Source organism: Saccopteryx leptura, chromosome 1 (genome assembly GCF_036850995.1).
Source record: "Saccopteryx leptura isolate mSacLep1 chromosome 1, mSacLep1_pri_phased_curated, whole genome shotgun sequence".
In the NCBI taxonomy this organism is placed as follows: domain Eukaryota; kingdom Metazoa; phylum Chordata; class Mammalia; order Chiroptera; family Emballonuridae; genus Saccopteryx; species Saccopteryx leptura.
In genome coordinates this window covers 50,700,243-50,716,382 of record NC_089503.1, presented here as the reverse complement: position 1 = coordinate 50,716,382, position 16,140 = coordinate 50,700,243, and the positions used below count along the sequence as shown (strand labels likewise).

Sequence of the window (16,140 nt, the reverse complement as noted above, 5' to 3'; positions counted from 1 at the left end):
GACTGGCACACAACAATGGGTTTCATCATTTTTGTATATTGTTCTGTGTCTTTATGGTATAAAAGTTGTTAATCCACTAAGGAAATGGTATATCTGTATTCTCTGTGGAATATAATTACTTAAGAGTTTTTGATCAGGATTAAAATTCTGGTTCCTTTTGTCCATATAAGTATAGAAAGATTCATCTCCTATACCAGAACCTTTGGTTCAATTTATGACATTACTTTTTAAATCTCATTTAAATAGATTGGTGACTTTACCTCCACTGAAATTATAACTAACTTACTTCATTTGGTTGGATTTTGCATGTTTTTGCTAGATCTTTAAAGACAGTCTAGTATCTCCAAGTCTTAACCTAAACATTGGCTCCTTCTTATATAGTTCTTTTTAAAATAATTTGGATAGACAGTATGTGTACTGTTTCTGTTTCTTCCCCCTGACTGGTAGGACACCCATCTTTTAGATTAAAAATAAGTTTCTTTTTTAAATTATTTTAGGGCATAGGATAACATACTTGTTTCTGCAACAATTTTTGAGACTAGCATACCCTGATATAAAAATACAGCCCCTTCACACTTGTAAAAATAGATGCCCTAAAATCCTAAATAAGACTTTGATTTTTTTGAGTCTATTAAGAGGATTTATTCCAGGAATGCAAGAATGTTTTAATAGTGAGAAACAGTTTTTTGTGATTAACTCTTATATGAAAAGAGAGACGTGTAACTATCTTTGAGGATGTCATTCTGCTTTTTTTAAAAAGAAAATCTTAAGAATCCTGGAATTGAAATTTCCTTAACTTGATCTTTAAAAAGTTCATTAGAAATCCATGACAAATATCATACCTTATGGTGAAAATAAGATATATTCCCAGTAATTTGGAAATAAGACGAGTGCTCACTGTCATTGCCACAATTCTCCAGTGTAGACAACTGACTAAAATTTGCTTGTAAAAATAGGAAATGTGGATTGAATTAATACTTTTTTTTTTTAAGTTTTGGAAGAATAAGAAGTGGAATATTCTTTTGCAAGGATTTTTAAAATTAATTCTTGGTTTTAATTTAGTATACATTACCACTGGAGCTGATAAACCAACAGAACCTGACAGAATGGATAGAAATTTTAAAGACTGTTGTGAACAGGGATGTACCTAATGTAAGTTTCTTTTTTCTCTTATATTACTAGCCATAAATATTTAGTTATCTTTTGAGAATTTCAACTATTTCCTGGAACATTCTTTATAAACTAACATAATTCATGATGTAAATCTAGATAGACACCATTCACTGTTCATTTATGTGCATATACTAAGTAAAAATTTATGAAGGGCTATTGCATATATTATTAAATGCTTCTGTACCTCTTTGTTAATTTCATGCTAATTCTTCTATTTTTGTCTTCTTAGTTTTTATTTTTGGGAGATTTTTTTCCCCCTCATATTTATTAATTTACTTCATAGGTTTGGATGAGTAATAGTAATAAGCATTCCAAATATTTCACAGCACTTTAAACTTCAGAGCCTTAGTCTCCTATTACATATCTTCATAAACAGCCTAGAGATGATGCTTACTAAGAATAGTTACTTTTTATTGAGTATTTACTTCCTCTGCCCAACACTGTGGTAAATGGTTTACAAATATTATTACATTTAACTTTTATATCAGCTATAGAAGTTATATTATCACTATTTGAAACAGATGAAGACACTAAGACCAAAGAAATTAAGTAAGGTGGCAAACATCACATAGTTAATATGTGATGGAGCTATAATTTGAATACAGCCAATGGTGCCTGGCTCCATAGCTGGTATTGTTAGTGTCTGTGCTTTACTGACTGTCAGTCTGTGAGAAATGTCATTGTACGTTTACTTACAGATGAGCAAGCTGATTAGAGAGGTTATAACTTGCCAATAATCACAAGGCACATAAATGTCAGATACAGGAGGTGAATTTTGATCATTTGATTTAGAATTTATGTCCTAGTTGGGTATTTTGTTTTTGTTCTTCATTTTTACTTTGTCTTATTTTTATATCCTAGTGAATCACTTCACATTCTTTTGGATTAGTTTTGGTATGGATTATAAATAAATTATAAAAAGTCTTACTGGAGATGCAAAGAAAAATAAGATGTTGTGTCTATTTCAAGGAACTGATAATTGGTTGGGTGTATCAGAAAGACGTACAGAATGAGAGGTGCTCCCAACATATAGTAACTGGGGGAGGAAATCCTAAATGAATAGTTCAGGCTATGAGTGATTTAAAGAAGAAAAAATAGTGTGAACTATGATTTAATATGGAGAGGGTTTTTGGGGGGAGTGGATTGTTGTTAGGTTTTAATTAAGAGTTTATAACATGTATCACTTCATATAGTTACACATTTTTTATTCTCATATGACTTTTAAGATCTACTCTCTTAGCAACTTTTAAATATATAATACAATATTGTTAACTCTAAGAAGCATGCTATACATTAAATTCCCAGAACTTGTAACTGGAAATTTGTGCCTTTTGACCACCTTCCTAATGATTACTGTGATAATATCAAATCACTGTGTTGTATACCTTAAACTAATACATTGTTATATATAAATTTTATCTTTCTTTATATATTTATTTATTGACATTAGTGAGAGAGAGGGGCAGGAACATCAATTTGTTCCTGTATGTGTCTTAACTGGGGATTGAACCGTCAGCCTCTGCTCTGGGATGATATTCTAACCAACTGAGCTATCCAGCCGGGGCTATGAATTATATCTTTAAAAGAAGTCTGTAGTGCCTGACCAGGCGGTGGCACCGTGGATAGAGCATTGGACTGGGACGCAGAGGACCCAGGTTTGAAACGCTGGGATCACTGGCTTGAGCACGGGGTCTCTGGCTTGAGCGTGGGATTGTAAAGATGACCCCATAATCACTGGCTTGAGCAGGGGGTCACTTGCTCTGCTGGAGACCCCTCTTCCCCCATCAAGGCACATATGAGAAAGCAATCAATGAACAACTAAGGTGCTGCAACAAAGAATTGATGCTTCTCATCTCTCGCTTCCTGCCTGTCTGTTCCTCTCTAACTCTCTCTCTGTCTCTGTTAAAAAGTCTGTAGTTAGACTTTTAACCTAATAATTTGTCAGACATCAATGAATGGGAAGAACTTTTAAGTTGATCAAACCTTGTAGTTATGTTATTTGGTTTTTTCAAAATAATTTTATATAGAGATATAATTCAGCCCTGGCCGGTTGGCTCAGTGGTAAAGCGTCGGCCTGGCGTGCAGAAGTCCCGGGTTTGATTCCCAGCCAGGGCACACAGGAGAAGCGCCCATCTGCTTCTCCACCCCTCCCCCTCTCCTTCCTCTCTGTCTCTCTCTTCCTCTCCCACAGGGAGGCTCCATTGGAGCAAAAGATGGCCCAGGCACTGGGGATGGCTCCTTGGCCTCTGCCCCAGGCGCTAGAGTGGCTCTGGTCGCAACAGAGTGATGCCCCTGAGGGGCAGAGCATCGCCCCCTGGTGGGCATGCTGGGTGGATCCTGGTCGGGCGCATGTGGGAGTCTGTCTGACTGTCTCTCCCCGTTTTCAGCTTCGGAAAAATACAAAAAAATAAAAATAAATAAAAAATAGAGATATAATTCATATAACATTAGTGAAGGTATGTAAACATAACACAGAGATGGAGGCAAGATAGTAAATTATGGAGGAAAGAGGGGAAGGTGTTGGGGGGAGGGGCAAAGGGGATATCAAAGAGAACAAAGGAGGGAGGGAGATATATTCGGGGATACACTTGTAACTGTGTAAACACAACAAATTGAAATCAATTAAAAAAGATATGCCTGACAAGGCAGTGGCACAGTGGATAGAGCATTGGACTGGGATGTGGAGGACCCAGCTTCAAGACCCCAAGGTTGCCAGCTTGAGCATGGACTCATCTGGTTTGAGCAAGGCTCACTGGCTTGAGCCCAAGGTCACTGGCTCAAGCAAGGGTTCACTCGGTCTGCTGTAACCCCTTGGTCAAGGCACATATGAGAAATCAATCAATGAACAACTAAGGAGCCACAACAAAGAATTGATGTTTCTCATCTCTCTCTCTCCCTTCCTGTCTGTCTGTCCCTATCTGTTGCTCTCTCTGACTCTCTCTGTCTCTGCAACAAAAAATGAATAAAATTTTAAAAAGAGAGATATAATTTACATAAAATAAAACTGATTCTAAGTGTCCATCCAATTTATTGATTTTTAGTTCATACAGAACTATTTAACTATTTAATCTTATTTAATCACAGTTTTAAAAATACCCTTTTCCTTTATAATGTTGTTCAGCAATTTCCAACTGGTGTGCCTCAAGAATTTGGAAAACATGCAGTACCTGACTGTTTAGTCTGGGGTACTGATCTCTTTTCCCTTAGATTCTTAAATAAAAAAATTAAAAAAAAGATGATAGCCAGCACAGCAATAGCTGTCCAATGTCAGTGAATCAAAAGTATAATTTTGGGGGGGTCAGGTTGACAAAAAATATATTTTCTGGAGTGCCACAGAATTTTTAGTATTACTTTAAAACAACATTCCTGCTGAATTTGTTTTACTTTTTTCTTCTTTTCCAAGTGAGAGAGGAGAGATAGAGAGACAGACTCACACATGCACCCCAATTAAGATCCACCCAGCAACCCCCGTCTGGGGCTTGCACCCGTGCATTTTTAGTGCCTGAGATGGAGGCTCCATGGAGCCATCCTCAGTGCCTGGGGCCAGTGTGCTTGAACCAGTCAAGCCATGGTTGCAAGAAGGGAAGAGAGTGAGAGGGGGAGGTGTAGAGAAGCAGATGGTCGTTTCTCCTATGTGTCCAGACCAGAAATCGAACCCAGAACATCCACATGCTGGGCTGATGCTCCACCACTAAATCAACTGACCTGGGGCTAACTTTATTTTAAACAGAGACTTGAAAGAGATACGTAATTTTGTATTTTGTCCGTGTGTGTGTGTGTGTGTGTGTGTGTGTGTGTGTGTTTCTGTAGTGAGAAGCGGGAAGTCAGAGAGACAGACTTCCGCATGCGCCCAACCAGTATCCATCCGGCATGCCCACTAGGGGTTGATGCTCTGCCCATCTGGGGCGTTGCTCTATTCCAACCAGAGCTATTCTACTGCCTGAGGCAGAAGCCATGGAGCCATCCTCAGCACCCAGGCCAACTTTTGCTGCAATGGAGCCTTGGCTGCAGGAGGGAAAGAGAGAGAGGGAAGGGTAGAGAAGCATATGGATGCTTCTCCTGTGTGCCCTGGCTGGGAATCGAACCTGGGACTTCTACACACTGGGCTGACGTTCTACCACTGAGCTAACTGGCCAGGGCTTATTTTGTACCCTTTTTGGTATAATATATAATCATGCACATATTATGAGAAAATAGTTTAATGAGTTCTGGCAGTCACATACACACATGCTAGCATGTCTTGCTCTAATCATCCCTGCCATCATCATTCTTTTTATGTTTTATTTTGTTTATTTTGGGTGGGATTGTTTCTTAAATGAAAAGAGGGGAGATAGAGGGACAGACTCGCACTTCACCCCAATTGGGACTCATCCGGCAACCCCCGTTTGGGGCTGATGCTCAAATCAGCCGAGCTATCCGTGATGTCTAAGGCTGATGCTTTAACCAGTTGAGCCACTGGCTGTGAGAGGAGACAAGAGAAGAGGGAAGGGAAGGGAAGCAGATGGTCACTTTTCATGTGTGCCTTGTCCAGGGGATCGAACCCAGAACTTCCGCACATTGGGGCAATGCTCTATCCACTGAGCAGACCAGCTAGGGCTACCATTCTTATTTCTAGTAGCATGGATTAGTTTTGTCTGTTCTAGAACTTACAAGAGGTTTTTGTCTTGTTTCTTTTTTTTTAGGTGAGAGAAGGGGAGGTAGTGAGGCACATTCCTGCATGCCCCCCAACTGGGATCCACCCAGCAACCCTATCTGGGGCAACTGCTCAAGTGCTGAACTATTTATAGCACCTGAGACTGACATGCTGGGACCAAAAGAGCTAGCTAGCTTCAGCACCTGGGGCCACACTCAAACCAATCTAGCCACTGGCTGGGGGGGTAGATGGTCACTTCTCCAGTGTGCCCTGACCTGGAATTGAACCCAGGACATCCATACGCCAGGCTGACACTATCCATTGAGCAATCAAAGTAATTTTGCCTGACCAGTGGTGTACTGGTGGGTGGAAGTCCCAAGTTCAATTCCCAGTCAGGGCACACCGGAGAAGCAACCATCTGCTTCTCCACTCCTCCTTCTTCTCTCTCTCTCTCTCTCTCTCTCCTCTCTACCTCTCTTCCTCTCTTCCTCTCTTCCTTTCTTCCTCTTTCAACTTCTCCCACAGCCATGGCTCAAATAGTTCGAGCAAGTTGGCCCAGAGTGCTGAAGATGGCTCCATGGCCTTGGCTCAGGTGCTAAAATAACTTGGTTGCAGAGCAATGGAGCAGCGCCCCAGATGGGCAGACCATCACCCCATAGGGGTCTTGTCGGGTGGATCCGGGTCAGGGCACATGTGAGTCTGCATCTCTGCCTCCTTGCCTCTCACTTAAAATGTATATATATATGTCATGGATGTCTTCGGTAAATATAATGATCTCGTGTTTGTCTTTTATGGATGTTCAAAATTAAATATCCCCTTATTAATGAAGTTCTTGGCTGTTTTTCATTATTACCACTATTACAAAGTTTTGCAAATGAATATTCTCATTTATATATTTGTTTTTTTATATTAATATTTCTGAAATGGAATTTCTCATGCCCTTTTTATTTGAACTGTACTGGTTTTGATTAAGCTACTTGCCAAGGCTTTGACTTTATATTATTGGAGCCTTGACTAAAATGTTTGGGCTTAAGCTTTAAAAGACTTCAAGGCCAGGTACTTGGTTAGAATGTCTTCTCCACATGCGGAGGTTGCAGATTTAGTCCCTAGTCAGTGCACATGCAAGAATCAACCAATCACAACATGAGTAAGTGAACAACAAATTGATGTTTCTCTCTCTCTCTCTCTCTGTCTCTAAAACTCATTAAATAAAAAAATATATATATAGAATATTTAAAAGTGTATCCTTCATAAACAAGTAGTTAAAGCAGTGGAAGTGCTTCTTACACTGAAATAAGGGTTAGTACTTTTTCAAATCTAGCTTTTTATTATGAGAGGCTAACATTGGAGGAGCATTCATGTTTTCTGTTCTCACCTCATACTGTTTCTCTTAGATTTTATCTTCTCTTAACTATCATTAAATACATGTTTCTTTAAATAAGGAAACACTTCAAGTTGAAGAAGATGATAGACCTGAGTTACCATGGTGGAAATGTAAGAAGTGGGCTTTGCATATTTTAGCAAGACTTTTTGAAAGGTGAGCTCTCAGATATATGATGATTTTTAAGTTTTTTCTTCAGACTTTTTTGTTTTATAAGTGCTGATATAAAGCATTATAAACATTAAATGGGCATTTTAATGTTCTTTTAGGTATGGGAGCCCTGGCAATGTTTCCAAGGAATATAACGAATTTGCTGAAGTATTTCTGAAGGCGTTTGCTGTTGGTGTCCAGCAAGTAAGTCTAAGATAAATTTTCTAAGTAGAAACATGACGTTATTAGTTTAATTTCTGTCTTGCTTATTTTATTAGAAATCAAAATTTTAAAACTAAAAACAATAACAAATCTATTACATATTAATGTAGAATATATTTTCTGTTAAAAATAACTTTTCCAAATTGAAAGTTTTTTAGCAAGAGGAAATGGTGTTATTATACATTTTTCCTAATGCCTTTAATATCTGGCTTAGTAAAAGTCATCTGTATACTCATCTACATCTGTATTTATTCTGATTTACTTTGTGGACATATATAAAATTTGGCCTTAGAGCCTGACCAGGTTGTGGTGCAGTGAATAGAGCGTCAGCCTGGGACGCAGAAGACCCAGGTTCGAAACCACAGAGTCACTGGCTTGAAGCCCAAGATCTCTGACTTGAGCAAAGGGTCACTGGCTCAGCTGGAGCCCCTCAGTCAAGGGTCTATGAGAAAGCAATCAATGAACAACTAAGGTGCTACAATGAAGAATTGATGCTTCTTTCTCCCTTCCTGTCTGTCTCTCTCGGTTCCTCTTTGGCTCTCTCGCTCTCTCTCTCACTCAAAAAAAAGAAAAAAAAGAACATTGGCCTTAGAGATAACAAATTGAAAATGGAAAGAATGTTATAATAGACTTTTCACATAGTTGTGGAAATTCTTAACTATCACACCAGATTTGACAGTGTGGTCTCTTAAAGGTTAATTGCAATATAGAGTTTGAAACTAACAGCATTTCATATTTCAGTACAGTAATATCCATTCATCTATATAGCACCTTAAATGAGTATTTTATCAATATATGATTTTGTAACATCCTGCACTGGTCATTTATAGAATATTGACTCAATGTATTAATGCAGATTTTTCTATAATACATTCCATTTTGCAATTTAGATAACACATTTGTTAGTATCACTACCAGTCTTAACAGAAATATTTTAAAGTAAATTTTTCTTAAAACCTCAGATTTTAACACAAGTAACATATTGTCAGTTATTTTCCTTGAAGTGACAGGCTGTTTATGTTCATTTTTGAGAAAAAAATGATATACCATATACACAAGTCTAAATAACTATAATTGGTCTATCAGGTTTTTTTTCAAGTATATGATAAGTGTTGATAGAAGAAGCTACTGTTTCAGCTTTTCTTCTAACCATTGTTTTTTGGTATAGATCAGGAGTGCTGATATATATATGCTTCCCATTTAATAATATTTCTGGTTCATTAAGGACTTTTTTTTTTTTTTTTGTATTTTTCTGAAGTTGGAAACAGGGAGACAGTCAGACTCCTGCATGCGCCCGACCGGGATCCACCTGGCATGCCCACCAGAGGGCAATGCTCTACCCATCTGGGGCATTGCTCTGCCGCAACCAGGGCCATTCCAGCGCCTGAGGCAGAGGCCACAGAGCCATCCTCAGCACCCAGGCCAACTTTGCTCCAATGGAGCCTTGGCTGCAGGAGGGGAAGAGAGAGACAGAGAGGAAGGAGGGGGGGGGGGTGGAGAAGCAGATGGGCGCTTCTCCTGTGTGCCCTGGCCGGGAATCGAACCCGGGACTCCTGCACGCCAGGCCAACGCTCTACCACTGAGCCAACTGGCCAGGGTCAAGGACATTCTTAAGAGAAGCTTATTCTGTAATTATGTGACAATAAAGACTATGACTGCTAATACACTTCAGTGTCACTCCCTTGATTCATGTTAGGTACAAAAAGTTTTACTACCATGCTTTTGTACCATCATTGCAAATGTCAACACAGTAAAAAGGGGAAATAATGACTTAGCATGATTATGAAAATAGTGTTGACCTTGTCTGTGACCCAGATTTTAACAGTCACTGTTCAGAAATATGAAGTAGAATAAAAACTTGTGCCAGGCATTAAATAGGTAGGTGAATGGTTTGGGTAAGTTTTCCTAGAAAGTGACTTTAACAATATAGGGATGTCTCAAAATATTGTGGTATGTTCAGTAAGCAGTATATGATTTTCCCTTTGTTTTATATTTAATCAGAAACTAGTCCTTTGATATGGTATTTAGTTTTGTCTTTATAAATGCCTTGGGAATAAATGCTGTTCTCCAATATATAATTTTTAAAATGATTTTCTTCTTGAAAGTATGTGCTTTTTATTTTATGATAATGACCTATATATTAAGGTAAATTTCAAATGTTTTTGCTGGTTTGTAAGTGGTTAGTTTTCTATTTAAATTTTGGGTTTTGACCAAAAATTTTTTCCTAAAGGTCTTATTGAAAGTATTGTATCAGTACAAGGAGAAGCAATATATGGCTCCTCGAGTTTTACAACAGACATTAAATTATATTAATCAAGGAGTTTCTCATGCCCTCACCTGGAAGAACCTGAAGCCTCATATACAAGTAATAATTTTCTATCTGAAATGTTTTTCTAGAAAATATTATAGAAATAAAATTAATTACCAGATAGGTTTAAAAATGCATTTTTTTGTTGATTTGTGTTTCTTCGAGTAGTTCTGATCATTGTTTTGAGAGTAGAGAAACAAGATAAAGCACCTTGTATAAACTTATGAAAGGTATTTTATGAATATTCAGATTCTCTTTTCACCTAAAAACTGGTCTTACTATTGGGTGATGATCAGTTGACATTTTTATCTTATAATTTGAAGTAAGCACAGGACTATTTTACTTGATAAGTTTTGAGGATAATTGACTTATGTATTATTTTTATGAATAATTTTTTTTTTGCTTTATTTAGAACTATAGGACTTAATGAACTAAAATTTCATATTGTATTTTCTTAGAATACTTTATTGATACCTATGTACACGTTTTATTTCATAATTATTGCAGAGAGGGAAGAATAATATACATTAATAGTTCATCTAAGAATGCAAAAAAGTTTGATACTAAGCTTTAAAAAATACATATGATAGATTATGCGATTACTTTTATTTTACCACTTAACAGAAATTTTAAGGTTGACTTAAAATTTCAAGACTGACTTAAGGTTGTTACTTTCTTAATTTTTAAATTGCAGGGCATTATCCAAGATGTTATTTTTCCGTTGATGTGCTATACAGATGCTGATGAAGAACTTTGGCAAGAAGACCCTTATGAATATATACGCATGAAGTTTGGTAAGGAATTTTCACTTTTTTAAAAAAAATGTCAGTTGAAGTTGTTTCATAAACCCAGGGGTTATTAAAGGCCTTTTACCTTTGGTACTCAAAAATCCTTGTTTTAATGCTATTTATTTATTGTTTAGACCAGTGGTTTTCAACCTTTATTGTTTCATGGCACACATAAACAAATTATTCAATGGGGCACACCCAAAAATTTATTTTTTGCCGATCTGACCAAGAAGTCGATATAATTTTGATTCATTCACCCTGGATAGCTGTTCTTGTGTTAGCTTCTTTCTTTTTCTTTTTTCTTTCTTTCCTTTTTATTTTAGTGTGTGTGTGTGATTTTCATTGTATTTGACAATCTAGGGAAAAGAGGTCAATATTCCTGACTAAATAGGTATTGCATGTTTTAAGAATTCTTCTGGCACACTGTATGAAAACAGGTGGTTTAAACCAGGGGCAGAAGTGCTATTCATTAATTATGGCATATGATAATTTTAGCAGACACAGATCAGTAGTGTTATTAAGTTATTACGTGTACTTCTAGCACATGCCAAAACTTATAAATGCAAGCTTATACCTTAACACTAAATGTCTAAACTATAATTTTGGATCCCGTGTGAGTCATCTTATATGGGGTAATCAAGAAGATGCATACTGAAAGATGAAGTCTCTCTGTGGAACAAAAGAATTGTAATTTGACTAATGTTGAATATTAGTCCTTCCTCCTAGCAAAATGTTATATATTTATATTTCTATATTTTATATTGGCTTAAAAGAATACATTAATTAACTGATTATCTCAGTTTCTGGGAGTCAGGAATCGGCATAGCTTAGCAGAATTTTCTGCTTCAAGATCTCATGAAGTTGCAATCAAAGACTAAGTACTGTTTAGTTTGTACTTTTGTGACCCTATTGTGAAAATTCTCACAGTTTTGTATGAAAGAAAATACTCATTAGAAGAAATTGATGGATTATTAACATCTAATTTCTACAGAAAATACATGGCATTCAGTCTTTGCAAAATTATATGAGTAACTGGATTTATTTTCATCTTCACTGTATGAAAATTTAGCAAAATGTTAAGGTCCTTTAAAAAAAAACAGCGTCATTTATAAATCAAGTGATAGTGTTTGTTGAAGAAATTGAATTGAAATTACTGTTTTCTGTATTTATTTTATATTTATTCTCTAGATGTGTTTGAAGATTTCATTTCTCCTACCACTGCTGCCCAGACGCTTTTGTTTACAGCCTGTAGTAAGAGGAAAGAGGTAGGTTATTTAATATTTGGAATATTTTTGCTTTAACGTTTTAAATTTGTTCAGATACAGCCTTTAATGTTAGTTGTGTATAAGTCATTTTGTCTTAATGCTTTTTAATGATTTTGGTTTATCCAATAAAGTATTACTTTTCTGTTTTTAATCTAGGTACTGCAAAAGACTATGGGATTTTGCTACCAAATTCTTACAGAACCAAATGCTGATCCTCGAAAAAAAGATGGAGCCTTGCATATGATTGGCTCTTTAGCCGAAATACTTCTGAAGGTATTTTTTCATGTGCATACACATAAGTTTAATAACAGCTTTATTGAGATACAATTCACATAGCATACAGTTAGCCCATTTAAAGTGTATATTTACTGGTTTTTCTTATATTCACAGAGTTCCAAACTTTTCATCACCCCAAAAAGAAACCTTATTAGCAGTTTCTCTTTGTTTTCTCTGAGATCTCTCAGCCATAGGATATTCCTAATCTTTTTTGTTTCTATGTATTTGCCTACTGTGAACATTTCATATAAATGGAGTGATACAACATTGGTCCTTTATCAGTGGCTTTTTTTACTTAAAATATATTTTCAAAGTTCATATTGTGATATAGGTCACAATACTTCCATTCCTTTTATTGCCAAGTAATAAGTCCATTGCATGAATATACCACATTTAATTTATCAGTTGATGGACCTTTGCATTGTTTCCATTTTCTGACTGATGAACAATGGAGCTATGAACATTTGTGTGCACATTTTTATGTGGATATATGTTTTTATTTCTCTTGGATAATACATACCTAGAATTCAAATTGCAGGTCATATTTTGAGAAACTGCCTGTGTTCCAAAGTGGCTGGTTGTATCATTTTGTATTTCTACCAGCAGTGTATGAAAGTTCCAGTTTTTACATCCTCACCAACATTTACTATCTTTTTGTAGCAGCCATCCTAGTTGTTGTCAAGATAGTTTCTCATTACAGTTTTGATTTACATCATCCTGATTATTAATGATATTGAGAATATTATTATATGCTTATTGGCCATTCATTATATACCTTCTTTGGAGAAATATCTATTTAAATCCTTCATCTATTTTTAATTGGGTTATTATCTTGATTGTTAATTTTTTTTAGAGTTCTTAATATATTCTAAATATTAGACCTTTTTCATATATATGATTTACAAGTACTTTCTGCCATTCTGTGGTTTTCTTTTCATTTTCTTGATGATGTCCTTTGAAGTGTAAGTTTTGATATGATTTTGATACCCAGTTTATATTTTTTGTTGTTGCTTGTGTTGAAAGTACTTCTTTTTATGTGAGTTTTCTTTTCATGTTTAAGATCATTGTAAAATAGTGGGGTTTTTTCTTCTCAAAAATTTATCCTTAAGGAAATTTGTGTACATGAATGCATCCATTCACAGCCTAAAACAGTGGTAGTCAACCTGGTTCCTACCGTCCACTAGTGGGCATTCCAGCTTTCATGGTGAGCGGTAGCGGAGCAACCAAAAATAAATAAAAAGATAGATTTAACTATAGTAAGTTGTTTTAGAAAGATTTATTCTGCCAAGCTTAGGGAAAATCTGACATAAAGTACTTGGTAAGTAATTATTATTATATGCTTTAACTTGCTGTAACTCTGCTTTATAAATTTTATAAAGTAAAGTTACTTCCCTACTTTATATTTATAAATCACCATTACTGTGGAAAAGGTGGGCGGTTAGAAAATTTTACTACTAACAGAGATAGAAAAGTGGACGGTAGGTATAAAAAGGTTGACTACCCCTGGCCTAGAACATCATGCTTTTGTAACAGATTTTCTAAGAAAGAATGAATGACTAAATTAAATGTTATCTTTAGAATCCTCAACTCTTTATTTTTTTTTTTTGGACAGAAACAGAGAAAGAGTCAGAGAGAGGGACACATAGGGACAGACAGACAGGAAGGGAGAGAGATGAGAAGTGTCAGTCCTTTGCTGCAGCACCTTAGTTGTTCATTGATTGCTTTCTCACATGTGCCTTGACTGGGGGGCTATAGCAGAGCGAATGACCCCTTGCTCAAACCAGCAACCTTGGGCTCGAGCCAGGGACGTTTGGACTCAAGCCAGCAAATCAAGCCAGTGACCTTGGGGTTTTAAACCTGGGTCCTCCATGTCTCAGTTGTCCAACACTGTATCTACTGCACCACCGCCTGATCAGGCTAGAATTCTCAACTTAATTGAACACATTGTGTCTAACTTCTTCATAAATAAGATCTGAAATTAGTTTCACTTTAAAGTTAATAAGTGGGACCTATTCAAATGGTAAGTAAATAGTTAGTTATATTAATACACTGAACTCCTGATAGCCTTACTCCATATGATGCTGTATTGAATTCATCACCATTAATTTATGGGTATATATCCTGTATCTTTTTGCTTTATTATATCCATCCAAACTTCTCTTAGTTCATAAAGTATAAGTTAGAGACAGTAATTATTTATGTGGAAGGCTGAGAATTGAGTGCATTCTCTTGGCGTATTCAGATTTTTTGTTTTAACCTTATTTTTAAATTTTAGATTTATAGAAAACTTGCAAAAATAGTTCTCATTTCTCTTTGCTCAGCTTCTCCTGATGTTTAACATCTTAGATAGCTATGCCATAATTCTCAAAACCAGGAAATTAATATTGATATGATATTAACTAATCTACAGACCCATTTTACATTTTACAAGATTTCCATTCATGTTTTTTTCTGGTCCATGATCCATTCCAGCACTCCATGTTGCATTTAGTTCTCATTTCTTACTTGTCTTCTTAAGTTTTATAAGTATTTATCAGTTTTCAACATTGATTTAATATGCAATTCAAGGATCTCTTCTTAAAAGCATTTTACTATTTAGAAAATACAAGTATCTTTTTAGATATCCAGATTATTGAAAGGATGTTTCTTAATTTTTAGCCTATGTTATGTTTATTTAGACCCTCTTTGGGGTTTTTGTTTCTTCATTTTTTTTTTTTTTTTTGAAAAATTAAAACTTTAATTTATGAAGACAAAAACAATTATATGCAAATTTAAACAGCTAGATTGTACAAGAATTGCTTGAAAATTCCTTTCTGATATCTTTCAAGAGTTGGATTCCCATTATACATTCTTTGTTCTTTAGACCTGGAAAATTTTTCTTTTTCTTTTTTTTTTTTTTTTTTTTACGGAGAGAGGGTCAGACAGACAGGAAGGAAGAGAAATAAGAAGCATCAGTTCTTTGTTGTGGCACCTTAGTTGTTCAATAATTGCTTTTTCATATGTGCCTCGACCAGGGGCGGTGGGCAGTGGCTACAGCAGAGCAAGTGACCCCGTGCTCAAGCTGGATGAGCCTGTGCTAAAGCTGGTGACCTTGGGGTTTCGAACCTGGGTCCTCCGTGTCCCAGTCCGACACTCTATCCACTGCACCACCACCTGCTCAAGCTACATGATTTTTCAACAAGTGATTTATTCTTACCTTTCCCATGTTTAGAAACCTATGATCCTTCAGACTGTTCCTTCTGGAACAAACATTCCTCTTCCTTATCCAGCCCTAATGGGTTCACCTTTACTGGCTCAGGGACTAGGACAGGAGGTAGGGGTTTTATGTTATAATAATTTTATAAGAAAATGTTTAATAAGGTAAGGAATAAAATTAACCATATTCCATTACTTAAACACCATTGCTGCTAAGAATTGGTGCATTTACTTTCTAAACAAAGGATATAAATAAGTAAAAATGTATTCAGTATTTTTTATGGTTCAGTTAGGGAATAAAAAATTGGATGTGGACCTTGGGGTTCAAAGAACCAAAAAAAATGTATATTATAACATCAGTAGTAATTTTTAGCACTGGTGTATCTCTTTGGCATTTGAGATCATTATGTTTGGACCTTTTTCAAAAACAATTTTTGTTTATATTGACAGAAAAAGATCTACAAAGATCAGATGGAATACATGTTGCAGAACCATGTATTTCCTCTCTTTAGCAGTGAACTAGGCTACATGAGAGCAAGGGTAAGTTTTAATGTATTAATTTATATATTTATGTTTTGTAATAAATGACTGCTTATCTGAACTTTTTTTTTTTTTAATTTTATTTTTTTAATGGGGCGACATCAATAAATCAGGATACATATATTCAAAGATAACAAGTCCAGGTTATCTTGTCTTTCAATTTGTTGCATACCCATCACCCAAAGTCAGATTGTCCTCTGTCACCTTCT

The 16,140-nt window shown here is 35.8% G+C and overlaps 1 protein-coding gene and 1 non-coding gene across 2 annotated transcripts in view; one reads left to right on the top strand and one right to left on the bottom strand.

Moving 5' to 3' along the window:
• The window catches only part of IPO7 (importin 7), a 78,615-nt gene that overhangs the window by 31,188 nt on the left and 31,287 nt on the right, over window positions 1-16,140 (top strand). Inside the window, exons 6-13 of the mRNA XM_066366042.1 lie at window positions 1,063-1,152; window positions 7,249-7,343; window positions 7,457-7,541; window positions 9,790-9,924; window positions 10,562-10,661; window positions 11,844-11,920; window positions 12,077-12,193; window positions 15,842-15,931. Of these exons, the coding sequence (XP_066222139.1) occupies window positions 1,063-1,152; window positions 7,249-7,343; window positions 7,457-7,541; window positions 9,790-9,924; window positions 10,562-10,661; window positions 11,844-11,920; window positions 12,077-12,193; window positions 15,842-15,931 (789 nt within the window). The remainder of the gene's footprint in view (window positions 1-1,062; window positions 1,153-7,248; window positions 7,344-7,456; window positions 7,542-9,789; window positions 9,925-10,561; window positions 10,662-11,843; window positions 11,921-12,076; window positions 12,194-15,841; window positions 15,932-16,140) is intronic.
• LOC136389780 (small nucleolar RNA SNORD22) lies at window positions 15,417-15,543 on the bottom strand. Its single transcript, XR_010748353.1, has one exon. It is a non-coding gene; the product is annotated as a small nucleolar RNA SNORD22 (small nucleolar RNA).